The sequence below is a fragment of the Dermacentor variabilis genome, unplaced genomic scaffold (genome assembly GCF_050947875.1).
Source record: "Dermacentor variabilis isolate Ectoservices unplaced genomic scaffold, ASM5094787v1 scaffold_12, whole genome shotgun sequence".
In the NCBI taxonomy this organism is placed as follows: domain Eukaryota; kingdom Metazoa; phylum Arthropoda; class Arachnida; order Ixodida; family Ixodidae; genus Dermacentor; species Dermacentor variabilis.
The window spans coordinates 14,618,880-14,640,051 of NW_027460280.1; the positions used below are offsets into that span (position 1 = coordinate 14,618,880).

The 21,172-nt window shown below is 45.8% G+C and overlaps 1 protein-coding gene and 1 long non-coding RNA gene across 5 annotated transcripts in view; one reads left to right on the forward strand and one right to left on the reverse strand.

Annotated features, from left to right (window-relative positions):
* The window catches only part of LOC142566243 (uncharacterized), a 209,859-nt gene that overhangs the window by 73,548 nt on the left and 115,139 nt on the right, over positions 1-21,172 (reverse strand). For all 4 annotated transcript variants that reach the window (XM_075677086.1, XM_075677082.1, XM_075677083.1 and 1 more), the window contains 4 exons: positions 17,010-17,207; positions 16,344-16,419; positions 11,605-11,725; positions 933-1,090 (listed from right to left, as the gene is read on the reverse strand). In XM_075677086.1, the coding sequence (XP_075533201.1) occupies positions 933-1,090; positions 11,605-11,725; positions 16,344-16,419; positions 17,010-17,207 (553 nt within the window). The remainder of the gene's footprint in view (positions 1-932; positions 1,091-11,604; positions 11,726-16,343; positions 16,420-17,009; positions 17,208-21,172) is intronic.
* On the forward strand, positions 5,075-10,290 carry LOC142565779 (uncharacterized). Its single transcript, XR_012824879.1, has 3 exons — positions 5,075-5,493; positions 7,243-7,452; positions 8,283-10,290. It is a non-coding gene; the product is annotated as an uncharacterized LOC142565779 (long non-coding RNA).

The window sequence follows — 21,172 nt, forward strand, 5'->3', positions numbered from 1 at the left end:
TTTATATTGCTACAAAAGAGCTTGACCTCAGAAGGATTTTCCGACTTGCCGCGGCAGCCCACTGGCTTCGCCGTTGCGCACAAGCTAACAGGTTCAATACCGGCGCAGCGGCCGCATTTCGATGGGGGCGAAATGCAAAATCGCTCGTGCAAATAGATTTAGGCGCAGTTTCGATTGAGGCTGATCAGCTTCATTGTAATGTGCCACGATGGCTGTTTTTTACGGGCGTGAGAACGAAGAATTTCGCGCCAACATGCCGTGATTTTGTCAAGAACAATTTCTATGCGATGCACACGGCGTTATGATCGTACTGTATTGCTTGTATTGGTGCAGCATTGCGCGTTCTGGCAAGCACAAAACATGCACAGACGCCATCCTGTCACAGTTAATGTCCAACACAACAGTAACTGTTCAGCGCTGTTTTCGCGCGAAAGCGCTGGGGTGAGCGCGCCCAACTCCGTAACACGCATTGCCGCGCTGACGTGAGGTGGAATTCCCGCGGTTGAGGACAGTGCTCCATTTTTGTGCGCCTTTTGGTGGCTGCGGCGGAGAAGTGGCCCGACGGTCAGGGTGAAAACAGGGTGATGACGACCGCGGCCATCGTAAGACGGACCAACGACAAACTCAGTTTCTACCACCCAACTACTGTCGCATGCAGTGAAAATGAAAAACTGCCTTGTTATTACGAATAGATATTGTCTCCGCATGAAAAAATGTACGTATTTGCAGCCGTAAGCTACACAGGTATTTTTCCATCTGTTTTTCACGTAGAACATAGCGTTCCCCTTGAGCCAATATTTCAACCAAGCTGGCGTGGCAAAAGACAAAATAATTTGCGGAGGCTGTCACACAACCAGAGTGCGCTGATCTGATTCTGTTGCTTAGGGACAGTGAAAGACGCAGCGAACCGAGATGGACTTTCGTGCACGCACCGCCTGGTGCTTGGCGAGCGCAGCCTCGGCTTGGGCCATTCGCTCGAGCTGAGCGCCGCACTGTGCACGCAGCGGCGCCAGCTTGAGCGCCTCCGCCTGCAACTGCTCGATGCGGCACTGCTGCTCGCTGGCCGTGGCCTCCAGCGAGGCGATCCTGTCTGCAAGAAACGCGTTGCTTGCACACGCGCGCCCAACCCGCGTGATTTGCAAGCTCAAAATGACCGAAACATTTCAACATTTAAAACTTAATGTTACAGATCATAGAAGGTAAACAGTAGCTCGCGTTCACTAAACTGCGAATGTTTATATTTGCGAGACGGCCCACAGCGCCGGCTGTCCCCTCTTCATGCACGTCTGTTGCCTTTTATTACGGATCTGTTACCAGCTTTGCAGCACATTGTATCCCTTTCGTCGTGACGGCACATATAAATACCACCCCAAAAAAGATATTTATTTCCTCTCAGAAGGGGCAAAACACATCGAGAGTAAGCATATTCAGCATGAAGGGAAAGTATTTTCCGATAAACTCATTCAGCAAAACGGGGCAAACACCAGGCACAAAACTTCAAGTGGGCTTTACTCCAAGCCACCGATGGGTTCGTTTGGTACAGACAACTCTAGAACCACAGATGTGCATGCATTTCATTCGCTTTACGTCGCGTGTGTGAGACCACTGGAGCCGTGCATCTGCCTGTCTCCTCTGAGCTTGCTTTCAAAAGACAGTGAGTTTGGTTTGGTTTGGTGCCTGAATATATAGCACAACCCACTACGGGGGATTGGCCATGAATCGGGCGGCAGTGGGTCGAAAAAGCATAAATACCTACTGAAAATGAGATATTAAATGAATTTTAATCGTTAATGATAATTTTCATGCTATAGTTTCTTAGAATTACAAGTTACTATTTTTGGTTCCTTGTTGTGGAAAATAAAACAGTAAAATTAGCATGGACGTATCCTTGTTTCCATTACAAAATTATATATTGCAACACATACGTTCCCATTACAGTGTCCTAGTGCAGACGCCCCCAGAAACAGAATGATAGGTAGCGTAATGGCTAATCCAAGTTGGTGGAAGGGACCTTCTAGAAGTCGTTTTCTATGCGCGTTGAACCTACGACACTCTATGAAGAAATGATCCATAGTTTCGGGTTCATTGCAGTAGCAACATTGAGGAGAAGGTGCCAAATCAGACCTATGGGAATAGAAATTAAGCCTTGGTATTCGTCAACGCATACGCGTAAATGAAACTTCAAATTTTCTTGTTGCACACCATCCGCTGTGCCAAGGAAATCTAAGGTGCTGAAAATCGGCGTTATCTAATACACATGATTTGGCATGTTCTTCTTGAATGGAAAATTTTTTTATAATCTCGCAGAAGTGACGTATGCCGAAGGTTTTAGGATCCTCAGTACCGGGCCTTTAAGAGATGCCGCTGCTAGTGCGTCTGCTGACTCGTTTAAAGTGAGCCCCACGTGCCCTGGCACCCATACCAGATGGATGAGGCGTAAATGTTGGGGAATGAATGAATGAAATTCTCGGAGAATGATATTTGAATTGGGCACAGATAAAGCGGAGCAAACAGAGAAGGAGTCGGTTATGATTACAGCTGAAGAAATAGATGTGGGAAGTTTCCGTAGAGCTAGGATGATCGCCAATAACTCGGCTTGAAATATTGGCGTAAGGCCGGGTAGCCGAAGAGAGAAAGACCAATTTAATGATGGCGAAAAAATGCCCACTCCGGCCTTCTCTTCACTGGCAGAAGCATCTGTGGCTATTACTGCATATATTTGGAGGTTTTCAAGGTGGTCATCTAATAAACCTTTTAGGTATCGAATAGGTAGGAGCACGGCACTATTGAGTGCCGTGCCAAACTCCTTCCTCCTCGTCGAGGGTTCCTGTTCGAAGCGCACAAATGACGCTTGCTGTCTGTCATTTAGCGTCGGCCGAAGACATTTAGCAAGAAACCTCGTTGTCAATACTTGAACTCAGGCAGAAAAAAAAATCGGCTACCTTGGCTGTAGGCAAGATTCGTGAATCAGGGGTTAATGAGCTAGCGCAAATGTAATATATATATATATATATATATATATATATATATATATATATATATATATATATATATATATATATATATATATATATATAGTTTTAGAGAGACACTAATCCGTAGTATTTGTGATATGATGCAGCTCTCAAGGTTGTGCACACTGGCGACCTTCAGAAGCAGCAAAAGAATGGACTTGCAGTTTACTGAAAAAACATCCCATACAAAAATGCTTCCTTACTTTCTTTAGAACTTTTATCAACTTCCTATCAACTTTAGTAACATCCTATTGACTTTTACTTTTTAGTAACGTTTGTCAAAAGAAAGTTGGTTGCTTCTTTTCTAACTTCAGTATGTAAAAAGAAAGTTACTAGAAAGTTAAGACACACTATTTTAACTTTTTAGAAACACCATTCAATAGGAAGTCAATAAAAATAATTATGTTCTTAAAGTACATAACCCAAGTTACAAAACCTGCATGAATATTATTAAATAAGGTTATAATTATTCAGTGAACATGGCTGGTGCAAGACAGTCTTGTTTCATGCACAGGTGTAAATTTCCTCAATTTTCAATCAACTTTCTAGTAACACTGGTTACTAGAAAGTTGTTAAAAATGATTTAGTGAGAAATGAACAGATAACATAATCTCAACTATGAATGAATATGCAAAGACTGGCTGCTTTAAAAAAAATGCTTTTTTGCACAGTAACTGTTTTCCTAATTTTTAATCAACTTCCTAGTAACAGATGATAGTAGAATGTTCATAGAAACAAAGTGCTTCTAATACCGGACGCTAAGAGGAAATATGGTCCCACCAATTCAACATGAGGGCACGTATTCTCGAAAACACAACAGCTAGCGCCATGGCAAGCGTGCATATGAGCGGTGATCATGAATTCGTGCTCAGTAGGTGTCAAAGAAGTCCGTAGGCCATGCACCATTGCAAGCAGACGGAGCTGCACGGACAGCGCGCTGATCGGCTCGTGTTCGCCAACCAAAGCGGGAGACACACGGTCCGATTCGGTGTCCGACCCGGCGTCCGACGCGCCGAAACGGCAGCCCGAATCGAGGTGTTTTGCCGTGCTGAAGCGCGGGAACGGACGACTGGCGAGATCGGGAGGCGCAACGCGAGGGCATTTCGCGGGCAGACATCACACACCGACCGTCTGAGCGAGGCCGCTCGCTTCGCTTGCACGTTTGCCCTTCGCAACGACTGCGTCCAGTAAACCAATTGTATTTAATTACGACCGACCTAATGTGTACAGTGTTAATTGTTTTGGCAAAAATAAGCACTCTTCGACGAGCACGGGCTGGATCGCAAGCGCCGTCGGCCGCAGCGTCCGCCTAGCTATGCCTACCGGCCCTATCGCTGCCTTTAGTGGAGCCGTCAGTGGACAAGGCGCCGTCGTGAAGTGTTCTGTCACTCGCAGGGCGATAATTTTATCGACAGTGTTCGCGTAAAGCGAAGCAATGTTGTGCAGAGTTGTTTATATTGCGTTTCTCGACGTGGATATGAACTCAAGCTGGGGAGCTGGATGTGGGCGGAGCTCACGCGCCGCTCAATCTTTCGGATGCACGCCATGTGCACATTGCACATGTGCACGCAACGTGTGCCCCCCCCCCCCCCCCCCCCCGAATCGCCGGAGCATGCAGCGCCGCACGTCGGATCGGACACCGAATCGTACCGCGTGTGTCTGTATAGCTCGCTCATGGTTCGGCTTAAGTCCCTGTATATTCTTTATAAATAAGGAAGCCTACCTAGACACTGTAAACCCAACGATTGGGGCCTAAATGCCTGTCCGCCTCCCAGCTAACGCTTCCTTTGAGTGACAAAGTCTGATCTCGAAGGCCGTGCTTTTGCAAGCTGCATGCACCTGAAGCAATTGCGAATCTTGAAGGCAACATCCGCTTCGTTTTTATTATATATACATTTCCTTAAACTTCGTATCACAAAGTACCATATACACACTTGTGGACCCAACAAATCTATTAAAAGACCCTACGAAATGTTATTAGGAAAAAACACGCAATTTTTTCATTTAAAATACATTTTTCTAAAAACCGCAGAGTGGCGCTACGGTAGTATTCGTTTGGTCGACACACCACGTTGGTTGTAGTGAATGCTCCTTGCATTTAGGTGGTCTTTGAGTTATATTTTAGAAGTGCCTAGACAAAATGTGCTCCTTGTCGTGTGCAGTAGCCATCCCGAACCCTCCGGACTCGTGTAACGCCATTAGTTCGCCGTGTGTTTCGAGCGATCCACCAGTGTCGACAGTGAGTGCCCTAGTACAGCGCCCGTCCGAGCTGCCTTTGTTCTGCCGAGCTGCCTCTGCCTGCCCGCGCTCTCGTGAAAACGTCTGGTACTGGGGCTTCGAATCATAGTGTATGGAAGACTGTTGAAGGTTGTGCTTTTGTGGAGCTGGAGTTCATCGGAAGTTCTACAGTGCTTGCGCCAGAGAAACGTCGGTGCCTCTGTACCTGTTAGACGAAGGAGCGTTTGCCAAGTCTTGAAAGGTAAGCAAGTTTGGCGCTTGCGCGCATTCTTGAAGCTTGTGATTTACGTAATGAGCGTTGTGTAACTAGCTAGAGCAAAACGCTTTCCTATCGTATGTTAGCCATGTTGCTGTGCACATTTAGCAAGCAATTTCACGAAAGCTTCCTCTGATGTTACAGCGTACTTGCATTCTGCTACCCGCCTTGATTGCTATGCCTGAATGGGCACACAATTATGAAAACACATTGAAAGTTGGTGTTCGTTCGGTAGTTTCCTGGCAAGAAGTTATTCGCTATATAGGCATTCCCGCAAGTACAGTACATCTGTAATGTATACGTCGATGTATCATGGTCTTCGCGCGTTGACACACGATTGCTATGTTTGACGCTTAAGCAGATAGAAGCTTGTATGAAGGTTTTTGTATGTATACAGTTCGGTTTGGAGGTCCGCGTCGCGTGAACCTGTGTGTATTTATGTTCTTGAGTGTCTTCGCGTATTTGTCTTCTATGTTACAGAGCGTATATAGGCCGATATTACAATAACGAGGTTTATTTTTAATCTAGACATTTCAATCAGACGCCGGCCCTTAAGAAACACAGACCAACCAAACCTTAATAACGAGATGTCAGCTCTTGCAATCGTAGGTTACGGCAGTGCGTAATAATTTAAAGACTGCGATTCTATATCACTCTTCTCGCCCACCGCTAACGGCCGGCAGTTGCAGTACGTAGCACGGGCCGGGGCGTCGGTCAGACTACTAACGAATAGCGAAAAGGAATAGCATCGCTACAAAGTCGCGGTCTAAATTATTACGCAAATTTTGTGCACAATGAGATGTTATAAACACATCTTGCATGTACATGAAAAAAAAGTTTACAACAGAGATAACATACATGCATGGGCATATATATGTGTCAATAAAATACTCGAGCCTCTTTCTGCCTACAGGAAAAGAAGTTATGTCTCCTGGAGGGCATGGCTGCTTGCACTAATGAACCTCTAAGGGAAGGTTTTCTCTAATCCCTATTTTTGATATCTAAATGCTTATGTGACATGTCATGTACAAACTGCTTGCATCAATTTCTCATTGGGATGAGCTGTCTAAAATTTAATTTTCAGTAATAATTGCAATAATTAACTCCTTTCACCTGTCTTCTAATGACTATAAAGTTCTATGCTTCTACCTTGACAAACCTTTTATGGAATTAGTTTGATGAGGCCCAATATACAGGGCTTTCTAAATTGAAGGTATCAGTACCTATTAAAAACTATGCTAACTATGAAAATGCTGCTTGTGTATGTGGTTTATTCGCTCTGTCAGACAAAATCTTTACACCCAAGTGCAGTCAGTAAATTGAAAACTGTATGTCTGCAAAGGAAAGTCAGAATTGTATGTGAAGACAACTGCATCTTGTTTGATAGTTCTCGAGCACAGCTTGGCCCAATACTCGATGAGGCTTGAAGCTTTCAATGTCTGCTAATCACTAAAACAGCACCAGATCTCACTCTGTGTCAAGGGGTGGCACACATTTGCTTAGTTCTAGGCAGATGCATGTCTTTCTTTCGCATTGAAGTTCCCAATACTTTCTAGTCTTACGTAAAAGTACACAGCTCAGTACAATGCATGTATGGTATACGTAAGGCTGCTTTGTTCTTTAAACCGAATCAACAAGAGCAGCTACTTCTGTTTTTGCAAACCTTACCCTATTTCCTAACCATTCCTTGATCATACGTGTATAAAATGAATCTGTGCTTGTATTGTTTCACAGGTAGACATCGGTGGCGGTGTATATGTTGAAAAGGAACTGCTGAAGAGGCTGTGCCTGGATGCTAACAACTCAGGCTTTCACTTCGCGAAGGGCCTCCTTAAAGCCCCTTTTTCAATAGAAGATGTTGTAGGGAGGTGTTTCTTTGGGCGGCTGTCAAATGCCTTCCACAGAAGGATCCGTTGGATTCCAAGAAGGTCAACACCACACTAAGTATGTGTGTCACAAAGAAGCATCTTAATATTCTTTGTGCAGTTTTCAACAAAACTCCTTTCATGGCAATTTCAGTGCTATCTTAGGGTATACTCCTTTCTTTCCAGCTAAAATAGCTATTAACCTGATTATAATAGCATATTATAATGCAAGCTTTGCCACCATAACTAGAAAATTGTCATTACTGTTGGCATATGTATTTTTGTGATAGAGGCCCTGGTCATATGAATGCACTGATAATATAATATCCTGTCTTGTGGAAAGCTAACATGTTTAGTAACAAGCTCGCTTTGACAATGTCTGCCTGCACAGCAAAGGCATTTTCTAATCTTGCTGTAGAACGTCCATAATGCCTGTTCAACTGCTTACATGTTGCTTGTATCATTTCGTGGTTCTTAAGTGCAACACAAAAGTCAACTCTTCTATGTACCTGTGCCCAAGCAAAGCTGCAGCACAGTTCTGGGTGGCACCTTGCCTTGCTAAGATAATTCACACATGAAACTTCCATGTACTGGTCACAACACGAATATCGAAGTTCATTAAACTGAAGTTGATTTACAGCTTTTGTTTGTAGATGACAATTGGTATGATAGAGCTTATGTGTCATGCATCTGTTGCTGTTACGCACATTCATCACGCTCCCAGCTCTAATGCACTAATTCAGTCATTTCATGCATTTTAAGACTTTGCAAAAAACAGGTGGAGATGTTTAGAGCTCACAGGGTTGAAAACTTGTCTTGTGCACTTCCTTTTTAAGAAACAGATGCATGGTGTGTTGCAATGTCACTGTAGCAAAACTAATATATTGCCTTTTTTCTTCTCTTTTCTAGACTACACAACGCAACATTTCAGCCTACTTCCAGGGCAGCTGGAGAACTCGTCCTCATTACTAGCCAAAATGATGGCCGTAAGATCTGGCATAAGTTAAACATATTAACAAACAGAGAACCGTATCACACACCCGAGATGCACATTGTCATTAACGGTGAGGAAATCTGTAGTGATGCGCTTCCTGGTTGTTTTAATGATCATTTCACCAGTACATGTCACCAAACTGCCAGCCTGAGTGCCTGTCAATTTATAGATACTCATTGCACGGAATCAATATTTTTGAACCCTACTAATGAACATGAAATAACACTGCTTTTCCGTAACCTGAGTAATAGTAGTGCCTGTGATGCTGATGGCCTGCAAATCAGGCCTGTCAGCTACGTGCTTGATATTATTTCACCTGTTCTTGCTCATATCTACAATATCTGTCTCTCACAAGGCCAATTCCCAAAAAGAATGCAGGTGGCAAAGGTGCTTCCGATTTTTAAAAAAGGTGATAAAACACTTATTTCGAACTACAGACCCATCTCCATACTTCCAATTTTTTCCAAAGGACTAGAGAAGATAATATTTTGTAGGTTATCCTGTTTTCTTGACAAACATAACTTATTAACCCCACATCAACACGCTTTCCGCAGGTTCATGTCGACTGAACTAGCACTCCTTAAGCAGAAAGAACTAATCCTTGGAAATTTTGAGGCACGTTTATTAACGTTAGGCGTTTTTGTCGACCTATCTAAAGCCTTCGATTCTATTGATCATAAACTTCTGGTTCATAAACTAACTTATTATGGCATCCGTGGCATTGCTCTCAGCTTACTTGAATCTTACTTGAATCACAGAAAGCAATTTGTGCATGTAAATGGATTATCATCCAGTGTCCTTCCTGTTCATGTGGGTGTCCCACAAGGAAGCATCTTAGGCCCTCTCTTGTTCAATATTTTCGTAAATGACTTTATTAACATTGATTCCGCCACAACGTACATTATGTATGCCGATGACACCACACTTCTTTTTTCATCCAAATGTCTGGATGACCTGGTCTTACGTGCTAACAGCGTGCTCTCGAAAGTACACCAGTGGTCCCTTGAAAATGGTCTCACAATCAACTCCGCAAAAACCAAAGCCTTGCTCTTTCATCCAAGAAATATGAATGTCGTGCTACCTGGAGATATTGTCCTTAACTCCAATACTATTGAAGTTGTCCAATCAATCAAATGTCTGGGTGTTCACTTTGATCATGATATGACATGGCGCTCTCATGTAGATTTTCTCATAGGCAAACTGTCACAGGTTTTGGGTGTTGTCTATTCCTTTAGATACCTCCCGCAATCCGTTAAATTGCTGATTTACAACTCACTTTTTTTCAGTCATCTAAATTACGGCTGCCTCGTATGGGGGACAACTTCAGCCACAAATATTCAAAAGCTGTTTGTTATCCAGAAGAAATTTCTTCGTGTCATTTGTAATAAGCCTCGTGATTTTCATTCCGCTCCTCTTTTCAGCGCGCTTAGAACCCTTCAATTGCCTGCCCTAATAAACCTGCGCTTGTTGACAACCTACAGAAGATATGAGAAAAATATTGGTGCCCTCAGCTCTCTCGCTAATCTCACAAAACGAGAAACCCCCTACACAACTCGAGCTCCTGAGACTTGGTGTGTTCCTCAACTTCGGACTAATTATGGCCAGCAAATGTTATGCTACTGGCTGCCCAGTCTACTCAATGATCTTACCAGATGCAATATCGATGTGTTGACTTGTTCCGCGAAAAATCTGCGTGATATGTTCCTCCAATCTTGACTGTGTACCGTTGTACTTAGTGATCTTTTGCCCTTAGTGCTTTTGCTCTTCTCTCTTTTCTTTCCTTCTTTTCTTCTCTTTTTTTTTCCCCTTACCGTTTCCCACCTGCCCTGCTGCTGCCATTGTAAACGGAACCTGGGGCCAGTCAAGCTGCTTCTCCGCAGCTTTTTTCCCCTTGTTTTTCCGCCACAACCATGTACCTCCTTGCTTGTGGAAACAAATAAATAAATAAAATGGATGTGTTCAAGCACAAATGTAAACCTGTCTTCTTCTGTTGCATGTCACACCTAGCCACTTGGCGATCGCTATTCGCCACAAACAGATAGTTGACAGGATGTTACTAGCAAGTCGTTAGGATATATAAAGGTGGGTAATAAATAGTCGCTGCACAGTTTTTAGGAAGTAAATAAAGATTTTATTCAGAGATACTTAAAGCTTATTTTTGCAATATATAATTGCAAAAGTAATTACCTCTGAATAAAATTTGTATGTACTTTCTAAAAACTGTGAAGCGACTTTTTATTAACCACCTTTATACATCCTAACGACTTCCTAGTAACAACCTGTCAACTATTTGTCTGTGGCGAATAGTCGACAGGATGTTACTAGCATGTTGTTAGGATGTATAAAGGTAGTCAATAAAAAGTCGCTTCACAGTTGACACTTTCTACCGACATAAGATAATAAGCAGTCGGTAAGAATTCTATCGACATTTTATATCTATACTTTCAATTCAATATCGGTGGCCAATAGTCGGTAGGAAGTTACTAGGAAGTTGTTACGGTGTCTAAAGACGGTTTATAGAATGTCGATAGGTTCTAGTAACATTTGTCTAAAGACAGTTTATAAAATGTTACTAAAAATTTTTGTAAGGGATGTTATGGAATGCATTATAGTTCATAATGATCGCATATTTAAAAGACCGCGTAATAAACGTAACAGTTAAATTATTTGTCAACATACTATTCTTCACCAACATTATACAGCGCAAATTACTGTAATATTATAAAGCCTCTTTATTTGTGCTCCATAAACTTGACTTTATTCTGCTTTGTGGTTTCTTTTAATGAACCACGCCGTGTAAGAAAGGACGCGACGCTAGGGGCTACTTAGTCTTGCGTGGCAGCCCCTGTAGTTTCACGGCTGTGTTACAAAAATGTTTTGTGGTGTCGAGGCGCAAGGATGCATTCACTAGATTCGCGTCTTAAAGCGAAAAGAAAGGCTTGGCCAGGAACTTTCGACGTTTAATTAAGCCCTGTTAGATCACATGCGCTTTGAGGCGTCTGTGAAACCACATATGGCGGCAGCTGGCGCAGTCTACGATGCCGTCATCTAGGTCATGTACGTGACCCGCCAAGATCCGGTTGGTACATGCTTAGCCTAGGCCCATTAAAATCTGATCACTTAGCCGCTTTGTGTCCGTCCCATTTTCCGACCGCCTCTTTCACTACAAACACATGTTGCCCCATCAAAGCCGTTCAGCAAAGAAGGAAACAGTTCGCGCGTTATGAGAGCACATGCCTGCTTTGGCAATGGCGTCCTGTTTGTAGAGTGCGCAGGACGCCTTGAGCTGGTTCGACGCCGCTTCACTCTGCTTCAGTCGACCTGTGAGCCGCAGCAGCACCTGCTCGCTGCCGCACGCCTGCGAAGAGCGAACGCCGCTTCTTGCAACGGCGCCAGTCACGTTGCCCCGAGGCGTGCACAAGCACGCAGTTCGTTGCGCACGCAAAGTAAGAGCGTTAATGACTTAATGACTCCTTTTCATCAACTCAAATTTATTTAACTGGAATACTCATGCTGCAACATCCGAAGCTCAAGCCGGTCAGTGATCAAATAATTCATACTTAGGACGGAATCCTGGGACTATATACTTATTTAGTACCCTCAGCAGCATTACAGTGGGGGAGGGGGACGTATTCGACTACCATAGAAACTATTTTAAGTACGATATCGGAAGGGAAGACACCAATGAATAAGCATATTAACGCAGAACGTTATCTGAAAAAGAACGGTGTGGCTAACAGCAACAAAACAATTAGACGCCGCCATATGCAAACAATAGTGGCTGTGCGAGCGCCGGATTTTTAATTTTTTTCTTTCTTTTTGGCGTTTGTATTACTTGAGCCGCAAGTGAAAGAGGTATGTGCTTCCTCCCCCACCCCCCACCCGTTTAATGTCATGACGTTCCTTCCGCGTGCCATCATCAGTAGAGTTTAATCTGAAGATAGAAACTGTAGTGGCGCATAGGCAATTCTGCTCACGTATTGTTTTCGGAAGAAAACATGTTCCCGAAAGCAGCTGAGTTACTTTTATACTGGCGTTTGATATTTCTATATTAAGCGCGTACAGATATGTAGTAGTGAGGGAAGAAATATGAGCGAAGAAAGAAGAAATATTCGCACTTGCGCGGTTTCCCAGAACGGCACATCTCTAAGCCGCACGCGGAGAGTTTCGAAATTGTTCAAACGCGTAGATGTCTTCCATAGTTCAGTAAGCAGTACTAACCGTTCTGTTTTATATGTCTGTATACTAAGCTATTTACACAACTAACCTACGTGCTCCGAGGTACACCTGTTCACTGCGTCTACGCGCAAGCCTTCTGTGTCACACAGTGGTAATGGACATTGCACGGACCAGCTAATAACATGGCTAAACATATTTTTTGTGTAAAACACGCCACACGAATCGCAAAATAACACAAAGGCTTACCTGTGACGAAGTGTTGGGCACTCAACCGCTGAGACCGTAACAGATGCGGTCCATTTCTTGCAGTGATTTTCGTCAACAGGGAACCCATAACGCCTGCTTTTCTCCGCTTTTCGGTGCAACCCACCGCGACATAGCTGGTCGGTGCACTGCGTTTTCTTCACTATAAAGGCTATCCCACATTGTTTTCCTAGCGTTTCGTCACCCGACGTCACTCGGCGTCGAAGCTGTGGGCGGCGCGCTCAAGAAATGCAAGATCTCGCCGCCACCACCGCCCGAAGCGGCTCGATGAGCACCGACTAATCAGCGTTGGCCCCCGCAACGTTAGTGTGGCTGGATGCTCTATGTAGCGGCGTTCACGAGACGACACCGAGAGAAGCAACGCCAGAAAATGCCGGTAAAAACGCTGAATGTGAGGCGACCTCAAGACAGTGAAGCGCACACGCAGGCAGCCAAAATCAAGCAGCAACCGCTTCGCTGGATGGGCAGCAAAGTACCGATCCTGCGAAGGTAGCTTTCGACGACAGCGGCACCACATTTTCATGACGTAGGGCTGTGGTCTGTGCACGCTCTGAGCCACCTCCCGACGCGGCGTGGAAGGCAGCCACAGCAGCAGCCGTGAAAATGTCAAAAGACAAGGCAACGAAAGCTTAAAGGGAAGCTGAGGAGTCTGTCGAAATCAATAAAACGCTCATATACGGATGCGGGAACCTTATAAACCATGCAGGTAAATTTTTGGGCCGGATTTTTAACTTAGGAACGACGTAATCGTCGGTTAAAATTGCGCTGTAGCTCAGCCCCCCATCGAGCGCCGCGAGCTGCTGCTGACGCTGACGATGCAAGCGGAGACCGGAAACCGCGGCGTAGTGACGTCAACACTGGTGCTCCGCTCCTTCGCAGTCTCCGCGACCGTGCCCGACCGTGCTTATTTCTGCGTGCGTGCCGTCCTAATCTGCTTCGCTCGACCCTACATTCCTTTATTTGTGTGTATATATGAGTGGTAGTTGACGTGCGCAGCATCAATTGAACTTGTAGGCCGATCATGCCGGCGTTCTGTGCAGCCTACGCTTGCACGAACACCAGTGGCCGCGACGATGTTCCGATATTCCATTAATTCCTGCAAGACAAGAAGCTTTCAGCTAAGTGGGAGGCTGCTGTGAAGCGAAACAACTTCAAGCGCTCAAGAACAAGTGTTGTGCTCTAACCACTTCCGCGACGATTACTACCGGAGTTTATCAATAATGCGTGCTTTGGGTTCTCCTAAAAAAATAGCACGCTGAACGGATGGTGCATGTTTATCGCACACCCTTGACGCAGGTTTCATCGCCAAGCGCCGAGAATTTTCTATTAGCACGTGTGTTGTGAAACAGCCTGCATGCAGCTACCATAACGCAGTGCAAGCGTAAAGTTTGCATGTGTTGGAAAGCCTGCTCACTCCAAGACGATGCGCTCCCCCTTCTCTCGCACACATAAGAAACCGACCATCTCACGTAGCCGACGGAATTCGCCGGTTACGAGTAGCGTGCGGATGGCGCGCTGATGAAGGTTCTATACTACACGTGCTACAACAGCCGGTGAACTTTTCCCGCGTTTAAACCGTCTGTGTAGATTGCCGACAGCTTTGGGGCAGCGCACAAATGCTGAAGATCGCATCACCGCTTACGTTCTACGAGGAGGCATGCAGGAACATAACACTACAGTTGTTTGCCCGGAAACGTACTCACTGGAACGCTGAATGCAGCTTAGCAAAAAACATGCGCGCCAAAGAACACTTCCAACACAAGGAGATGCTAACACTTCGCCTTCGTTCGCGTGGAAAGCAGTGCTTGCACCATCATTTTTTGCTTCTTGGAGAGGCCGGCTCTTCGCAATCGGCTCGTACATGTAGTATGTACAAGTATGTACGTACGTGTAGTATGTACAAGTATAAACCCCTTACAAGTGATCTTGCACGCGACAGCGACAGCGCTACAAGCGAGGCGATGGCTGTCACGTTCACTCGTCGTCTGCAAGCCGAACTCCACGCGAGTGACGGCTTTGAGCGACGACTTCCCGGTATGAGGGCAGCAATATACGCGCCGAAACTAGCGTGACGCATGCTTTATCTATTTAAGTTGATGTATATATTTTACTGAAGAAGGAGCATAAAATATTTCTGAAGGTCTTGCACTAGGTTCTTATTCTTGCACGTGTAAAATTCAATATTTTGCTCGTTCCGTGCGACAAACAGTAGTATTTGAGTTATGTACATCGAGTTCCGGCTTCGAACAATTGGTTATTCGCTCATAGCATTTCCGGGCGACGAGCGACGAGTTCTAGATTTCTAGAAACGAGCCATCGAGCGACAACACCGAGCGATTTGTTCAAGCGACGGGCCGTTTTGTCGCTCGAAGCCGTCGCCCGTCACCGTCGGGCGCAAAATCGCTCTCGTAGAGTTTGGACTTAACGCCGAAGTCCTCAGAGAAACGCAAGCTCTCGAAAATTTCCGTGACCGTCTCAGCAGAACACCACCAAACTACTTTGCACCGTGCTTCGTGTGTAGCGGCAGCAGTCGGTCCGGACGAACACCATTGTTGACGTCACGAGGCGCCCTACCAATCACAGGCGGAAAGGAGACGCGCGAGCTGGGCGTGTCTGCTGCTGCACTTTTCGTCGAAATAAAATATGTTTGGCGCTTTTTTTCGCTCAATTTCGATGCGATATTCGAATTCAGAGGGTTGAAAGCCACGGCGTACTGCTCTTCACTCATTTTTTCTGGAAAAGCTTTCAGCTTCCCTTTAACGCCGAACTCCTCATAGAAACGCAAGCTATCGAAAATTTCCATGACCGTCTCATCGAAAGAGCACCAAACTGCCTTGCACCGTGCTTCATGTGTAGCGGCAGGAGTCGGTCCGGACGAACAGCATCGTTGACGTCACGAGGCGCCCGACCAATCACAGGCGGAAAGGAAGCGCGCGAGCTGCTTCGAGTCTGCTGCTGCACTTTTCGTCTGTTTGCGCTTCTTTTGCTCAATTTCGATGCGATATTCGAATTCAGAGGGTTAAAAACCATGACTTACTGCTCTTCACTCATTTTTTCTGGAAGAGCTTTCAGCTTCCCTTTAATACCTCAGCCATCTTTGTATAAATCCAACGTTAACGATGGATATATACAAAGATGGCTGAGGTATTAACATTGGGCTGAGATGGTGAAGTGCCGGGCCAAAGCAGCAGGGGAAAATGAAATAATTATTCCATCTTCTCCTGCTGCTTTGCCCAGGGGCAGGTCTTGGAAGGTTCGTCTAACTTCGTCGCCAGTAATAGGGAGCCTCTGTATCCTGTTCATCGCTACATCCAATGAATGTTGTGTGGATGCTTTGGGTACTGTACAAGTTAGCATAAAATTCTTCTGTTGTATTTACTACATCAAACAAGTCGCTGATTACATTACCCTACTTATTTTTAACTGCACAGACGATATTTAAGACATATTAATGCGCTTGAATTGAAAACATAAAGAGTCCTAGCAAAAGAAGAAGTACACGAGCGACAAGACAAGCGTTGTCGTCAACTCGCCTGGTCGTCCATCACCGTCAGGCGCTTCTCTCGCTTCTCCAGCTCATCGGACAGAGCCTTTGCCTCCTTGCAGTACCTGAGCACGAAAGATGGTCCGAAAGTGAACATCTAAAGGCAATGGATGCGCTGCCCTCATCACTTAGCTGGCAATAGACGCTCCGGTTTTGAGAACAAGCATGCTCACATACGTGCTTTCCGACTCTTTTCCATCGCGAGTGCAGTGCTGAATAATTACGTTGGAGATGGAGAACGGTTCTGTTGTTTAATTTACAGAGTTTCAATTTCCTGCATGCCTAAATGCGAGTACCGAGGTACCAGCGTTGCTGCGCTTCGAGACAATGCGGCACAGGTTGCTGTGTCGACGGCGGCTATTACACTGGTCTTCTTCAAAGCAAGCACGTGCGATGGATATGCACAAATCACATTAAATCCGCTTCGAAGCACAGCTGCATTCCTCTCTGTTCGATACCCATTCAGATCTCTCGATTACGAACATGAATAGAAAATGAAAAGATGAGGCAGCACCTTATAGAACTCGTGCCTGTGCCTTATAAAAGCTTACATCTACCAGTTGAATAAAATGAAGCAAACTGTCTCTGCGGGATTGTCATAAGCAAGGGACTGAATCCACAGTGAGATTAATGTTTTGACCTCGTAGCTCATTACCTGTCCAGCTGCTGTTCGCTGTGCGCCAGCTGAAGTAGGAGCGCGCCCACCCTCGAGGCGTGCTTCTCCTCCGTGAGCGAGGCGTCATTGCCGAGCTGCAGCCGACGGCTGCTGTGCAGCTTCTCCTCGTAGAACGAGCGCAGCTGCGTCAACTGGCACTCGAAGTGGGCGCGCATGCGTTGATTCTCCTCAGCGAGCCTGCGTCAGCGTCTTTCATGTCTCATCTAACAGAGCTTTCAACTTGCCTTGTAAGCGGATGCTTTATTACAATAGTAGATGAAGCATCAGATGGTTACTTCTCGTCTCGTAAAAATATTTTGGTCCAGTTTTCCCAAACACACACTTGCACATGCATTCGGCACGTTAGTTACCTACATAGGAGAAGCACGAACAAATTGAGCTAGAATAAAGAACGCCTAGACACAGATTAGAAAGAAAGGGTTAGAAAGCAACGCAGGTACCGTTCACTGGTTCACGGACAACACATACATTGAGTATGGGGCATGTTCTACCAGAACCGAGTGGAACGCGAACGGCGATTAGCAATGAGCGTCCTTGGCCAACTCTTTTTCTGTCACGACATCTGCTTTGTAAATCAAAGGTCTCAGTGGGCGGCGCTCCTAGTGCGCGTTAAATGACGCGTTGATGCTTGCCCGGGCGGCGTTCGTCGGTGCACAACTATTCTGCCAGCTGGGCATTATCGCTCCATTCTGTACGAGACACTGATCACGCTCAGTTTGCTCGTAACGAGAGATTTGGCGCGCAGGCAACTGGCCAGAGCGAGAGCTACAGATAGCTGATTCAAATACGCTCTAAGCTCATGGCATGTTGGCCGTAAACAAGCGTACTGATTAATCAGTCCAACTGAGTTGATTCAAGAGAACAGACAAAACGACAGCAGAATGCAGGGATTGCTTCGTCTCTCAACTCATTTACTGCGACAGCGTAGACCACGATCGTTCTTATTTTTGCTTGCTTGTTTTAATGTGAACCCTTCTTGTCCGAGTCAAGACAGTTTTGTCACTATTCATCTGGTCCTTTTTATGGGCCAATCCGGTAGGATAGCTAAAAAAAGGAAACCAGTACAAAGAAACAAACCGCGGTTTGGATAGTTATCACGCATGACTTCCACCAAATTAAATTACAAGTTTTGTGCCACGAAAGAAAATGCGCAGAACTGCATAATATGCCATGATATCATTGCGCTTCTTGAGAAGCTGCTTTGCATGAACGACCGGGCGCCTCTTGCTAGATATTTGAGGTTGCACTTCCGCATGACACAAGTGTTGTTTTGCACAAATTTCCATACGATTGCTCCAACACCGCTCTAGAGACGCACACTGCGCTAGCTCCGCCCTGGACGCCTGTGCATTTCCAGAGATTCTGGGTACATGTATATACACATATTGTAGAGATTTATTATGCGCTTCTTCCACACCTGTGTGTCATGATCCTCATACCTTTGGGTTTCATCGTCGTCCTCCGTGTGTGTTCAGGATCACTGAGCGCTGAGTGTTCGCCGAGTCATCGGGTTAAATAAATATAGTTTCAACCGTCGTGACGTTATAAGTGGTGGACGTGCTACTAGGTCCTCTGCCTACTCGATCTACCTCCTGGATCTCCGCACAGGCCGCCGCTTGCGCCCATAGTGCGCCAGCCGGATGAGCCGCCCGGCGCCTCACCATTCCGGCACCGCGAACCGTTCCTCTTCTTATCACCAGCGATGGTTAAAGGTGCTTTGCAATTGTATCATGATACAAGATACTCGGGCAACGAGTATTTGAGATACAGGCTACTACTGTAAATATTGTATACGCTACGATATTTTCCATTTGTACTTTAAGTTACTTCGATATATTGGCAAATATGTTACCACAGATCAACCAGGGCGAATCAGAAAGTCTTTGCCCCTGTTTTTATTAGCCACACAGGTACATGCAACTGATTACAAAGATAAGTATTAATTTACGTACCTTACACTACTTTTCCACATAGTCCTCACACCGGTTCAGACAGTTCTCCCATGGCAGCACTAAACTTGAGGTGCCCCTGTGGTAGAATTCGTACGCACGCGGCCTCCCCGAGCGCTCATTGTCATGCAAGTCTTCATGGCCTTTTGCGAACTCACAACACCACCACCTCACACTTCTCAAAGCAAAACACCTTTACCCATACGTGCTTTGCATTTCCTCGAGGATTTCGGTGGGCGTTCGTTCCTTACTCCATATAAAATGAATCACACTTCATTGCTCGTTAGGCCGTGGACGTGTAAATCACAACCACCATCTTCAACAATTGACAGCAGCGCCGTGCCGCGGAGCTACCGACCCCCAGATAAGGCCACGCCACGAAAGGTCCACCGCTGGGAGTGGATATCTTGACTTCACAATTACAGGCGTAATATGGCTAAAAAAATAGGGGCAAGGGCTGTCAGATTCGCGGGCGTATGTAATGTAGCATCAAACACGTAAGCACAAAATTGTTTGTTTGGAAATGTCTTGACTCCGAACAACTTTGTATCATTTGATGAAATGACTGGTAGTATCAAAATTTTTGTCTTTCTTGCTCAAAGTGAAATATTTTCGTTCCGAACCAAATAATTGGAGTTGGTTTAGCTACTTAACATGAAAGCGCTTTATACGCTGCGCTGTCAGCGGCTTTTGCTTCCGCTTTTGTAATTGATGGGAGTCGCTACTCTACTTGCCGTCCAGCTAGCGGATCGCCATCTAATTACAAGAACGTCAATAACAAGCCTCTGCATGACGGCGCAAACGCCGCTGCGGAGTTTTTTACCTTGACAGCGAACGTATTACCGTTCACGCATGTAACATAGTCCCAAAAATAGATTTTGGGGAAAACGAGCAACAATCACGCACACAAAATAGCCGCCTTATGCACAAGTCGCCCGGAAGCAGTGCCATCCACGCTTTGCTTCACAAAAGTCAAACTTATCAAACTTACATCCACGAGATCCTTCAAATCGCTGATGTGTGAATGCCACTAGACGCAAGGTGATCGCATTTTTGCATTCTTCAGACTTTGTAACGAAGCAGTACACAAGAGAAACTTCGATAACGACACTATAGCGCCATCAAAATTTGCATGAAAGACGCCACATGCATTGGCGTACGCAGCACAGTACGGTGGCTACGAGCCAGTGGCATGGCACTGACACAACTAAAAAGAAAAGCCGCAGTTTCGCCAGAAAAGCGAAGCATCGATTGCGATATCAAATTAACAGATAGCCAACGAAGCAAGGATAGCACCTTTTTCGGCCATATGAACTTGTAAGCATTCACTTCATAACTAAATTAACAAGCATGATGTCAGTCCGCCCAGCAAACACATCAAACTCAAACACCCCAGACGCTCGCTGTCGAAACGCTGGCGTGAGCAAGCGCAGCATCAGCAGCGAGCGAAGTGGCCTTCGTGCTGTCTATTGCTTCAACTGGAACTGGGCCCGCGGTGGGAAACTCCCCGGCTTCAGCGGCAGAGGTAATTGGCGCCATCTATGAGGAGGGCGAAGCTGAAAATCCGTTTCCCTTGCATGGCCTCGTAGATCTTCGCGCGCACGCGCGTCGATCCAGGTGGCCGAGCACTCCCCTCGGCCTCCCTCGCAACGCCCTCAACTTCGACTGTCTCCGCGCGCGCGCCGTGCGGCCCCATCGCCCCGGTGCCAGCTAAATGACGTTTCATGTTTGGTTATCTGCTGTTATCGGGAAGCGCGAGCTGCTGTGCGTTGACCGGCGTGGGTAGTTTCCTAAGTTCCATGGTCCTCGGTAGCTTCGTGCTTGTGCTCCGCGATGTTTCACCCGATTCACGACTCGTACCACTCTTGCATCATGCAGTGGTGCACGAATACATCAAAAACAAGCCCTGCAAGGTTGTTGAGGGTACCTAAAGACAACAGGTGAGCGCGCAGACCCAAGGACATCAGAAGGCGTATGCACACGAACACATCCCTATCCATGTGTGCGCTCCATGAGCCTCCGGACGTCGTTGCACCTTGATTGTGCTGCACTTGCCTCTTCCTGGCATGTTCTTCCTGGCAGCGTCTACGTACACATGTTCACACTGTGACGTCGCTCTTTGTGACACGTGACTTCGAGAATTATACAAGCCAACACCTGTTGTGTAATATGTTGCTTGACTGGACGAATTAA